Here is a 12844-nt window from a genome sequence, read left to right as displayed (position 1 = left end):
CTCAGAAGATTCTTCTCTTCACCCATATCCATAAACCTCGGTATCGTTCTCCTTCACGACACCCCCCTCAGTAAGTATGACAACAGCCACACATGCCGCGTACGCCTCCCGAATCGCACAAGCCATGCACGTCTCCTTGATGTTTGCCACAATAGCACTATGTCCATGATGCGCGCACCATGCTCTTGCGAAAACCTCGTTATCACTCACACCCAGAGCCTCTATAACGAGTACATTGGTAACTTGCTCGTGCGCGCTCTTTTGCTTCTCGTTCATGAGTGTGAGGGCTTTCTTGCCAGGAGAGGATTTGGATGACGTGGGACGGGGTATGCGACCGGACTGGGTGCCCCAATCATGGATGTCGACGAGGCCGTCGTCAATCTTTATGGCTTTATAACTAAAGTCGTAGAAAAGCACTGATGAATGTTAGCATGTGACAAGCTTTTGTCGAGAAATAATCGGTACCATGAGGGCCCTGGTGGCAGGGGAAGGCATTGATAAAGTCGACATTGTATCGCAACTTCATCACCCAGCTCTCACCACCACATGCAAATGAAATACCAGCATCGAACAGTATTGGAGGACCAGCAGCATGTCTGGTTCCTTCCGGACGCTCCTTAACGGGGATGAAGCGAAGCTTCTCCATACGTATGAGGTCTGTGACATCTTCGGTGTCTGGCATAGGAACCTCGTAGTCGTCCACGGGATACATGTCGTCTGGCGCGCCCAAGGGATTGCTGCGCTGATCCATAGACTCTACGTCGATGGAGACAAGCATGGGATCCGGAGACTCGTGCTGTCTGACCTTCACGCACTCTGTCCGCTTGAGATCCGGGGTGTAGATGCATGGTCCAATCCAGCCGGCAATCTGTTTCACCCCGCGTGCAGCACCCAGTACTTTGCCAACAATAGACTGTGATGACCAGTACGTGTTCGCTCGGTATTGGAATCCAGATGCAGGGTGCACATGAGTCAGGTACTTTAGAGCATCCCCGGTGTCTCGGTCACAGTCTATCAAGCTGTTCATGATGAGCCACGGGAGTGTCCGACCTGGCAAGATAATCCCGGAAAACCAGGACATGGCATCCGCGGACCGGTCCTCGAGTGCTTTCTCCTTCAGGTCCTGCTCGTCTAGGACATACTCAACCTCATCCATGTTCGGCCATTTGAGCGTTGCCGCAAAGAGCCTCAATGCTTCGATCTGTCTGCTCTTGCTCCTCAGATCGAAGCTAAAAGTGCTCTGGGTAGATGATGTACGCGTCTTCGTAATCTCCATGTTCTCGAGCCACCGTTGAGCCACTGCTAGGTCCCATGTGATGATGGCTGGGAGCTGCAGGATGAGCTTCCGCTTGGACTTGTCTGTATGGTGCTTGGAGTGTATTCGAAGGTAGAGTTCCACTGACAGTAGCAGTTGGTGGAAGAAGTCTTGCTTCCGCTGCGGATCGGGAGAATCGAACCACTTCGCCACAACCTGGTTCTTGGGGTGTGAGAAATCTACCCATTTTGGGTTGCTGAGTACTGTGATGAGATCTGTGATCTGCTGGTCGATCCGAACATGGCGGCGCTCTTCGTCAAATCGCTCCGGGTCTTCGATCAGTGTACCGTATAGGTAGCGATATAAGTCCTCAGGATCCTGCGAAACCAATAGTTAGGATCATTCGAACCAAAGCACCCCGAGCACGACTGTTGACTGACATCTTCATTGAGGCCGCTCTCTAGGGTCTGTAACCGGTCCAGAATTTGAAGGAGCCTGATCTTCCGTGGCTTGACCTCGCTCGCGAATTGTGTGGGAGGCTGACTGGTCCTCCACTTGCTGACCCAGTTGTTCAAAGTTGTGGTTCCTGCACTCTTGCCAAACGCGTACGCCATGCAAGGGTACTCGTGAGCCAGCCACGGAAACTGGCTATCAGACGCACCCGTCATGTTGAGCGAAATGTCCCGGTATGCCTCCTGCTGGAAAGATGCGCGGTCGGTTCGGCTCTGATGCTCAGCCTCCATGACCGCATAGAAGCGATCGTAGCCCGCTGGTGCGTTTGCTATCGCATCGCAATATCCCTTGAACGACGACGCACCGGCACATATGAGTTCCTCTGCCTGGTCAGGTTCCAGCGCATCCTCCGACGTGTATCCTTTCGGCGGCCATCGTCTTGACTTGCGGAAGTCCTCGAGCGGGGTGGGCTGGGAGTAGGATTCGGAGCGACGATGCGGAACGAGGGTCTGGTAAGGGACCATGTGGGCGTCTCCCCCGCTAGACAGCGGTCTGGTAGGGTTTGGCTCGGAGCCGTGTCTGGTTATGCGTGTGCGCGTGACTACGGGCGACGTTCGCGTTCTTGGGTGCTTTCCCACCTGCAGTTGCTGGAACCCATTTGTGAGTTGCGGAAAGGGCTCGGGGAACGCGTACGGGAGGGCAGACGGCGCTGGCGGTGCCTCGGGGCGAGGCGCGCTCCAAGGACTGTCGTACTGGTGTTTGATACCATCCCAGCGGGTGTATTCCGAGTTCATCTCTTACGCATAGCACTCTGTGTTGGAGAATTACCTGAACCTCTGGTGCCAGTTAGTGAGTTGTCAATTACAGAGTGATCAAGCAGCATGGCGGAACTATCGACGAGCAACTTGAGCACGTGCGAAGGTTTCAGACAAGCCAGGGAAGTAAAGCCAGAACTGGCGAGGAACACAGAGCGCTCGATTGGGTCCGTGGGCTCTTGTGACATATACACACATACCCTCATAGTACTATAGTCGCGCTACTGCCGCCGCCGGAGGAGTAAGACGCGTCTGCCGCGGGTCGGGGTGGAGATCACGTCTGGATCGCGAGGTGCTCGGGGTAGCGCCGGCACACGATTGCTCTAATCTGACCTCGTAAAGACAGACGCGTGGAGAGTGTAGTGGGGGTGGAGAATGAAAGACGGAGGGTTTCAAGTCAGGTCATGTTCAACTCTTGGGTCAGGGTCACCACTACCTAAGCCGACATCGTTGATCAAGGTCGCGTGTAGCATGCTTCGGCTCTCCCTGCGCCGTGGCATTTGCAGGAACCTCCGTCGTCGCAGCAAAGGAGCGCGATAGCACGAAGAGCTACGCCATAGGGGTGGAGTGTTAGCCTCACTCTGCGGCACCCGTGCGTCTTACGACTGGGGTATGCTAGCAGCCGATTCTACTCGTCCACGTTACTCACGATGCATCCATGGATGCTCTTAGCGGCTTGACCGTGGTGCGTCTGCCAGAACACCATTCACAAGATAGTGGCATGCATATTGAAAGAGGTTGATGGTTTAATTTTGCTGGTACTTTTCAAGTAATACTTGCTATTCAACTTTCTCAATCGCCTCGTGCATCCTGCGCTCGTTGTCTACTAAACAAGCGGTCACACGAGGCAGTGTTCTGCTTCATCCCTAGCTGTTCTGTTGCTCTGAAGCATGCCTTGGGCTTTTGATAGCCACGAGAGGCGTCACTGTGACGGACCGTGCTGGTGGCATCGAAAAGATGCCTATGAGCGTGCTCGCTGATGGCACGAGCCTGAGATGATGTAGTGATGTGCTCCCGGCAGCTCGATAAGATCCCCCGTTGGAGGAGAGGCTGTAGGTGATAACTCCTGCCGAGTCATGTTCGCCAGCTCATCGACATCCAACCAGCCGTCTTCCCAGCCTTCCATACAAGGGCGGCCACGGTTTGGCTTGACATTGGGAACAGATAAGATAACCCGCAACGTCGTCTTCGCGAACTCATGATTGCGACCAAAGCTATCGAGATAGAGACGCTAACGGCATTTGGGAGCGTTTTATGAGCTGGCTTGATATCGTGGCATGATGCTGCTCAGCGCTCAAGAGCTTCCGTCATTATGTGCCTGATTGATTGGTGTGTATTCCTGTCGCTGATCCCGTAGGCGTGGTTATGTGGTTTGAGCTGGCCATCGGTCCTGATTCCGGTTCCTTCTCTATAACGTATCCTGCGCCACGATCGACCAGACCTTTGTAGTAATCTACGAGTACTTCCGGCTTTGGGACAATGCGCCATTCGAGCCTCCGCAGAAACTCCAGCTCGAGTAACGCCAATTCCCGGACACTAACGCCGCCGACCCTTGCATATAGGCTGTTGGTCCAAAAGCTATCGCTAAGGCCCTTGGCCGCGACTGTCGCAGCAGTTATGAGGAATCGATGCACGGTAAGGCTGCTGATTGTGAAGGCGGGGTACATGGCGCACAGCTTGTCGACGTAGAAGACCATGGAGAGGAGAATAGGCGGAGACAGTGTAGCGTGCACTATGAGGCGGGAGAGATAGTCTCGTACTGAGATGCCCGGCGGGGCTCTGGGGATCAATGTCAGCGAACACTGCTTCAGTCAGTCTTGGACGGACGCACCTGGAGTGGAATCGTGTAAGTGTGCCGTCGCGCAGCGGATAGCCGTCGTTGAGCCGCACCAATTCCATAAGCATGTCGGAGATGAGCACACCGAGGTCTTTGACGTCGCACGTCTCATACTGAAGGGGCATGACCTTGACGCCTGGCTCCTCGGGCCTCGCTCGCTTGGCTGGCGAGGCAGGAACCTGCAAGACAGTGCTTTGCTCTTTCTGCACCCCGGCTGGCTCTACTTCCGCATGCGTGCTCTCGTGCGACATGCGGCGACCCTGAGGTTGCACATTGTTCGCGGGCGCGATGGGCTGCGGACTCACCCGCACTTGGGGCTCGGGGGGCTCCGTGACGACAGGCGCGGCGGAGGTATCCCCCCGCTGTGTAGGCACAGTGGCAGGAGCGCTGGAAGACGTCGGGTCGGCCGTTTTCTGGTCCTGGTCCTGGTCAAGGGTGGAGGAATCGAGAGCGATATCGGCACTGCTGCGGTTGCTGGGCTGCGGCCGATATGTCGGGGGAAACCCAGACGGGGAGTACTGGGTGCCGGAGTCGACGTATCCCCTCTTGCGGCTCTGGGGCGAGGGCGCAAACGTCGGGACTGGCGAGGGCGCCGAGAAGGCGGGCTTTGGGGTGGGCGGCGCGTCGAATCGCCGTGAGGCTACCGTGGTCACGGCAAAGCGGGGCGAGTGGGCGCTGGAGGAAGCCGATGTGCGTCGCGAGGCATGGTACGGGCGGTGGGTGGGCGTGTGGAAGGTCGTGTTCGGCGAGGGCGGTTGCGAGATTGTGGGTGAGGAAGTGATCATGTCGTTGTGCCGGGCTGGGGGTCCTAGGGTGGAGGAAGATGGCAAGATCGGGCAACCGCGGTGCAAATCATAGTCAGGCCTGAGGACGGTCACGGAACTGTTGGCAGGAACGTGGGGAAGGGAGGAACCATCGGCGAGGCTTCATCTGGCGTCGAGTGCGTAGGGCCGCCGCTCTTCCTTGAGCGAGGCTTGGCTGGCGTTCTGACGATAGCAGGCAGCGCCCACACCACGTGTGACGTCCGGGGATTTCTGTAGGCTGCCGGGCAAACCTTGCACCCTCTTGAACATCGGCAAACCATCCCATGGCTGCTTCTTCCTGTCTTGCGCAGCCTTTAGTAATTCTCACCGCATTTCCTGGCTGGTTGCGTGTAGGCGCATCGGCCCTGCGTGCCAACATGCTCGTCATCGCTGCGGAGCGCCTGACCGCCAATGATTAGCCATTAAGCCCTAGACATGGAGGGAACATCCTCTAATCAAAATTTCCAGAAGACGACAACCGATCGCTAGCTTCCGCTCGCACTAGCTTAGATAGTGTGTAGATTTTTGCTCTTGCGAAACTGCGCCAGTCTTCAATTCATTCAAGCCTGACTACACGATGAGCGTGATGTCACTTCGACAAAAAACATGCATGTTCCAGTCATCATCGCACAAAGCTGTCAACGCCTGGCAGAGTTCACTCACCAGACGACCGATCAACTGACAATTATCCTCGCTCGAGTACCCACTATGCGCGACGCGTCCAACTCCAACCTCAAAGTTACCTAACCCGCGGACCCTCTGCTATCTACCTGCGATAAACTCTGGTACCACAATGTCGCTAGCCGCTGGTTGCCGGCCCACGTTTTACAATGCCACAACATCACTCGACGAGACGAGGGCCGCTTGGCAGGGTTTTACACAATAGGCCCGAAATGGTATCGTGTGGCAATTGCAGATGCAGTACATGATGGTTTCGTTGCTGTACGGTCTACCGTCAGCTAGACCGATCTTCTTGCTGCCGTGAGTTCCGGGAGTAGATCTAGTCTCGAGTCGGTTCGTGTATTACTTATGTATTCTCTAGTGTCGTTGCGAGAGTCGTACGTACAACAAAGTGGTGACTACACTTCATGTTATCGATAAGCTTGCACTATATACATCTCTTCTGTCTCTGTTCGAGGTAGCCTGCATCGTATGATCCAGCCTTTGCAACGGCGCTAAAGGTTTTCATGCTTTATCACGCTGTCTGCACGAGTCCCATTCGGGCATTGCACTACTCTATCCAAATGATTTCAAACAAACATTGCATACGAGCTAAAGATGATAATTCAAATACATATCGCTCATCATTTTGGCTTATTGCGTCCAGATGCGTCCAACTCTGCCGAGAAAGACTGTTGCTCCAGCGGTGGACTGTGCAACTCTGCTACGGCAGGTTGCCCGTTCATTTGTGCATGCTTTAGTTGGTCGATCCTATAAACATAGTTAGCGTGCATGTCTAGGCCAGGTATCTTTCAGATGAGTGGTACTTACTGTTGCTGCGACAACCCACTGACATTGCTCATCATACTCATATGGCCGTGTTGGGGCCCAGGGCTGGTCCAACCCGACGGGTACTGCTCTCCTACGTTGTGCTGACCGTATCCTGGGGGCGAGTTGAAGCCATAGTCTGGGTAGTGTCCTGGCGGTGGAGTAGCATAGCCAGGAGCTGGCGATTGAAACCCTGGCGATGAGAGTCCTCCATGACCGTAGTCCGAGCGACCGTACTGTTGGCTCATGTTTGGATCGTGGGTATTCGTACCATCTCGCTGTTTGATAACCTCCTTCAACGACTTGGATCGGCCTACAAAGAAGAAGAGAGCGGCACAGATTGCCAGGAAAGCCACGCCACCAATTACTATGCCAACGATGGCACCAGTGGACAGGCTATGACCGCCACCATGACCTCCCCCCTTAGACGGTGGCGGTGCTCCCGTTGACGTAGGAGCATTAGACAGCGTCGATGTTGCCTCGCCAGGAACTGGTTCGCCAGGCGCTAGTTGAAAGTCTGCTGCGGCAGCCGCCTGAACTTGCGATGCCAGTGTTTGCGTAGAGTTCGGGTTGATGACTCCGACCATGTGTTCGCCCAGACACGAGTTCGGTGCTGCACAATAGAAAAAGATGGGTTCTGTCGAGTTGATCGTAACATTGAAGTATGTGAGCTGCGAGAGTGTTAGCGTAACTTGGCCGGCTGTTCATCGAAGGACCAACCTCATTCGTATTGTTCACCCATTGGGTCTCAGACCAGAACCCTACTTTGTCTTTTCCCGTATACTCATACGGTACGCAGGCTGATCCAAACTCAGCTCTCGCGACCGAATGATCCGGTGGATAAAACTCCCATTGAATGATGTCGCCCACGGAGACATTGTGAAGTTCTTGCGGTGTAAATTTGAAGCCTCCGGCGCCAGCTTTGATTGAGTGGATTGTTGGTTCACTCGAAGATGTCGGTGTTGCAGTCGACGATTCTACTGCTTCCGAGGTCGTAGGTGTCGCCGATGAAGATTGTATATTGTTGGATGCTGTCTGTGAGACATCTTGCGCCATAGTAGACGAAAAGTAAAGTTGGCTGGTCGCGATGGCCACTGCTAGCCTTGCGGTCCACGAGCGTCTCATTGCGATGGTGGTGTGGCGGGTAGATAAGCACAATAGTAAGACCAGCCTCCTGCACAAAGCCCGTGATCTCTTAGTCCACTCAGTTTTCTGATTGTCGGGGAAATATGAATGCAGTGCTAGCAGTGTAGCAGGCAGCATAAAGGCTCAAAGAAAGAAACAGAGCAGAGGTGACCCAGCAGGCTGACCCCCAACCCTTAAGTCACTCTTCCGCCCATCTTGCTCGATACCGCTGTTTCCAGCCCCCACAGCCGCACTGCGGATAGTGGACCAAGCGACAGGCCACCTTCCTGTATCTGCCATCATACATAGCCTTTGTTCGTCTTATGCAACCAATCAGTACATTCAATGTTGCCGATCTGGCAGGCGCGCCCTTGTGCGGGCGCATCTGAGGCGTACAGCCATTGCAGCAACATGCCTGTAAATTCGCCAGCGGGGCGTGCCATCAGCATGTCAGCAGGGAATAAGAAGCACAGTCGATAGAAGGTTGGATATGTGTAACGGCAGCTAGTGCTGATGCTGGCCCATCACCACTTGGCCTATTTCCGTGCCACCATCTCTTCGACTGCGCCGCCGAGTGCATCAGTATTGCCAATCTCGTTCCAACCTCGTTCTGAGGAATCTGGAGATGCTGGCCAAGGGCGCGTAGCAACTCTTTCCGCGTATCTAGTTATCGATTTGCGCTGTTCGCAGCTGCCATGCCGTCTAGATCCTTCTCGTACGCGAGCTGGCATGTGGTGGAGCACAGCTGAGTTGTCGTCAAGGAATGAGCATCGAGCGTTTGAGCCGCCAGCCTCGAGTGAGCTTAGCGTTTGTCAGCGACCCGGCCATGAAAGCGGGCCCGTCTGCTTGGCGCATGCATGGCTTGGGCGCAGTATGCTGATTGCGATGCGTGTGCGGAGTAATTGCTGTGGTGGGTGGAGGATCATGCGAGCGCGGAGCGGCTGTCGTGAGGCGTAGGGCTCGGCCGGTTCGATGGATAACGGCTGGCGTCATGATTAGCCATCTCCAGGGCTCGTACCTAAGCGAGGCGCAAGCCGACCATCTTGAAGCGGCTCACAGTACCGAGGTTTTGCATTGCATCGCATCAGCAAAGCTATCAATAAGACTTTCGTTCAACATCACTGTCATCATCGGGGTCCTCATATTATCGAGGCGCAGCTGTCCTCTAGGAGATGTTGATTATTTGCGATTGAAGAAATGCAGCGCGCGTACTCAACACATAAAACATCAGACATCGCTTCATCGTACAGCGAAAAAGGTATGCCAGATACGCCAGGCCATGCAACGAATATGATGGATGCCGCAAATCACGCCATCTCTCGACCAACTTCAAGTAGATCAAAAGGGTGGCCTTTTGACGGGACTCCGAGGACTGCTCGCACTGAACAAGCCCATTTGAGGCATCTTAGGGCTCTTTAACAGATTCGAGGCGGCTTCTTGCTCAAACCGCCTAGATGTGTGTGACGCGCTCGCTACAGGCGGGCTTCGCAGCCCTGCGACCGTATTCTGCGGCCCCTCGTCAGTACGACTGGAAATGTCATTCATCTCTTCAAACTCGCTCTTCTTTTCCAAAAGTAGGCTTTGCACTTCATCCAAATGCTGCTCGAGCATATCGTCTAAACTGTCCTTGGGCGATTGGATAAGGTTGCCAAGCTTCTTGCGCATCTTGCGTTGACGGCTCGGATTCCAGACGAAGTGGCTGTTCTTCACGAAAATCATAGAGTGCTGCGAATCTTAGCTGGTATCATGTTGTAGTCTTCAAGCGTACTTACGGAGTAGTACCAGCTGGAAATGGTGTCGTCCGTTGCTCGTTTGATGGACTGAATAGTTGTTTCTCCCACAAATCCGATTAAGCACTCGACTGGGCTATCCGGATCGGTGCAGTTTTCTGTAAAGTCAGTCGCTGCTCTGGGAAGGCAAGCTGCGAGAGGACTTGGGATGCTTACCGTTGTGGCTCAGTAGATCAACAAGTCCAAGATACGCATCGCCGATACCCATGAAGAACACTTGCGTCGCCTCGTTTGGTCTATTCACACGTTAATAATTGATCAAAAGCGCGTTCTGAGAGACTTACTCAATATAGTTCTCCCACAGATACGCTGCAAGCTCGCGGGTTTGCTGCGCTCGGACTGCGGAATCATCGGATCTTGTGTAGCCGATGATCGACTGACTGTGATTAGCAAGCTGTTTCGGCAAAAGCATCGCGAAAGCTCACGTCTTCCACTGCAACGACTCTCGGAATATTGACATCAATGACTTGAAAGTCATTGTTGATGGCCCAGTCAATATACCTCTTCGTAACATCAGTCTTCATCCAAAGTCAGCGATTACACAGTGCGAGACTGCAGCCGTACTCACAAGCCATGTGTTGTGCAGTTCTCTCTTACCAGTCACCGGATCGGTGTGGTCTTGGAAGCTCGGCGGGTCGTGAAAAATCACGAGGAGAGGATACCGGTCCATGAACTTTGGTCTGTACTAAGTCAGGATCTGCGGGGATTATGAGGAGAATGAACTTACGTTGCAATAATATTATGTTCAAACGTCTGGGATAAGCCAGCCTTGTTGATTTGGAGTGGAGGAAGAGGAACCATGGAGTGTTCTGATGACAGCCGCTGACTCTGCCATTCGCGGATGATTTCGTGCAATCGATATGTATCTTTGTAGCCAGGGTCGGTTTTGTCCAGGTGTTTAGGGTAGAGGGACTTCCAGTACTTGGAGTGCTGGCGTTTCACGTTCTCTATGACGTAAACCGCACTATCCTTTGGGGCTGGAAGATCCTCGTTCAGGCGATCCGGCGGCTCCAACATGAGTACCCTCGTCACGGCTAGCGCCGAGCGCGCTATTGATCTGAGATTGTAACCGCCTTCGAGGCACACCACGATTTTCCCCTTTGCTAGTCGCATAAGCATATGTGTCATGTGACCGTAACACGCTGGTGTGACGAAACAACCGCCCAGCAGGTCTCCTTCGGCTGCATCGAAACCGGCCGAAACTATGACAAGATCCGGATCAAACTCAGTAGCAATGGGCATGACAATTTCCTGGAAAGCGTAGAGATATTCTGAGTCGCCCATGCCGTGTTCCGCCCAAGGGATATTCACATTCTTCCCCTCACCAGGACCTTTGCCGCAATAGTCAAGATTACCGTCCTTCAAGTTGGGGTAGAAGTTTCCGTCTTTGTAGACATGCAGCGATATGTAGAGTACGTTTGGATCCTCGTAAAAGGCATGCTGGACGCCATTACCGTGGTGAACATCCCAGTCCAAGATCAAGACCTTACGGCAAGTTTCCGGATATGCATTCTGACAGACCCGGGTAGCTATCGGAACGTTGTTGAAGATGCAGAATCCCGAAGCCTGATCTGTTTCGGCATGATGCCCGGGAGGACGAATGATGGCGATTGCGTTGCGCACGATTCCTTGTACTACCGCTTTACAGGCCTCGATGGCTCCTCCAGCTGCGAGCTTGGCGCATTCATAGGTCGCATGGTTGAAGTAAATTGAGTCGCGATTGGAGGCCTCCATTTTAAGATCTTCCACAGTCATGTCTAATAGCAAAGTTAGTCGAGTTCTCTTAATGTTATCATAAACCTACCCTGCAAAGACTCTACGAATGCGTAATGCTCTTCCGTGTGTATCAGAAGGATTTCTGGTCTCGTAGCGAAGCGCGTCATGATCCTCCAGCACTTGTCTTCTTGGTCTTCGTCTAAATCACTAGTCGCCAGTAGACCAGCTTGCCTAATCTCTTCATAGATGGAGTGAATACGACGCGGATCTTCGGGATGGATATCATCAATGAGATCCATGTCAGGCAGCTCGGCGTGAAAGCGCATACGAGAGTCGTAGACGAGGCCTGTTTTGTTCGTCGCATATGGAAGAATCGATGATCTCGGTTTTGGGGGTATGCGAACTTGCGGACTTGATCGCCTAACAGGAGTGGGGCGCGACATGCTCATCTTATCCGACCAGCCACTCGGCGACTTTGTCGTTCGATGTGATCCAGCCTGGCTCTGCGTGGTACTAGGTTGCAGAAATGAGGGGTTCTTCGATGGGCTGTGAAAGGGGAGTTGCTCTCTTTTAGATAATGGTGGGCCTTTGATGTTCGCAAAAACTTCAGACGGGTTCACGGTGTCCAGTACATGGTCCCCATTTGGCTCCGTCGAATTGATGATGGAGTCATCTCCCATGGCATAGTCTTCGTCTGCCATGACTATTTCGTAGGGTAAAGCGGGCATGGTACGCCTCGCTTTGCGGTCGCGGGCTTGCAGCTATAAATCCATTAGCGACAACACTATCAGACGCGCTGGTCGTATGACTTTGAACACCCGACCCCATGACTTCAGCATGGTGTGCTGAGTGAATGAAGAAAACCATGCTTCTAATCTGAAGCCGATTTGGGTAGATGGGAATGTGATCCCAAGCATGCTAAGAAACAAAGATGTTGAAGAGAAAGCGCTTTGAGGGTCGACCTCTAGTATGAGAACATGTTGTTGATGCGGAGCTAACTGTAAGAGCTGCTTTGGGATGAATTTCGGAAGTGGTGAATAGAAAGGTACTTACTGGCGATATCGCTACCGCATTGAGCTAGCTGTACTGGAGCTAAACGTATTGGTGGAGGATTGGTTCCAGAAGATGAGAGTAGATCACGCTCTAGTGGATGCTGCAGGGTGAGAGCGCCAAGTGTTGTTTCTTTGCGATACGTTTTTCACGGAGTTGTGCTGATCTGTAGTTGGGTAAGTAAAGGTCGTTATGCACTGACTATATGTTGTTCGTCGCGTTATGTGGAAGGCAGATCGTAAATCGCGACAGAGGTCACCTACATCAGCTGCTGAACAACGTGAGACTGGAGCTCCAGCAATTTTATGTAACGTAAAAGCAGTCTATAGCTTTCTGAATCTCGTGATAGCTGATGCTGGGCTTCAAAGTAGGGGATAAAGTGGAGCGTTGCAATGCAAGTTCCCTACGCGGCCAAGATCCGTCACATGACTAAGCAGCGCCAAGTTATTTAGCGCGGTCTCTCGCCGCATGCCTTCAGTGCTCAACCTGGTGACCTAATCTTCCTCAAAGTT

The 12844-nt window shown here is 53.2% G+C and overlaps 4 protein-coding genes across 4 annotated transcripts; all 4 read right to left on the bottom strand.

Moving 5' to 3' along the window:
• Positions 1-18: 18 nt before the first annotated feature.
• J4E85_008236 (uncharacterized protein) lies at positions 19-2232 on the bottom strand (the record flags this gene model as incomplete). Its single annotated transcript, XM_051472462.1, has 3 exons — positions 19-416; positions 466-1633; positions 1696-2232. 3 exons carry the CDS (start codon positions 2230-2232, stop codon positions 19-21), a joined length of 2103 nt encoding a protein of 700 aa, XP_051323927.1.
• A 1601-nt stretch (positions 2233-3833) lies between these two features.
• Positions 3834-5145, bottom strand: J4E85_008235 (uncharacterized protein; the record flags this gene model as incomplete). The annotated part of the gene is made up of 2 exons (XM_051472461.1): positions 3834-4302; positions 4355-5145. 2 exons carry the CDS (start codon positions 5143-5145, stop codon positions 3834-3836), a joined length of 1260 nt encoding a protein of 419 aa, XP_051323926.1.
• Positions 5146-6467: 1322 nt separating this feature from the next.
• Positions 6468-7238, bottom strand: J4E85_008234 (uncharacterized protein; the record flags this gene model as incomplete). The annotated part of the gene is made up of 2 exons (XM_051472460.1): positions 6468-6594; positions 6655-7238. 2 exons carry the CDS (start codon positions 7236-7238, stop codon positions 6468-6470), a joined length of 711 nt encoding a protein of 236 aa, XP_051323925.1.
• A 1876-nt stretch (positions 7239-9114) lies between these two features.
• J4E85_008233 (uncharacterized protein) lies at positions 9115-12010 on the bottom strand (the record flags this gene model as incomplete). Its single annotated transcript, XM_051472459.1, has 8 exons — positions 9115-9501; positions 9549-9664; positions 9723-9802; positions 9851-9942; positions 9992-10084; positions 10135-10246; positions 10294-11323; positions 11371-12010. The coding sequence occupies 8 exons, from the start codon at positions 12008-12010 to the stop codon at positions 9115-9117; spliced, it is 2550 nt and encodes an 849-aa protein (XP_051323924.1).
• Between the last annotated feature and the right edge of the window lie 834 nt (positions 12011-12844).

This window comes from Alternaria conjuncta (assembly GCF_024043145.1).
Source record: "Alternaria conjuncta strain BMP 0040 chromosome Unknown scaffold_12, whole genome shotgun sequence".
NCBI classification, from domain to species: domain Eukaryota; kingdom Fungi; phylum Ascomycota; class Dothideomycetes; order Pleosporales; family Pleosporaceae; genus Alternaria; species Alternaria conjuncta.
The sequence above is the reverse complement of the archived record's forward strand: the minus strand, read 5'-3'. Positions and strand labels throughout refer to the sequence as shown.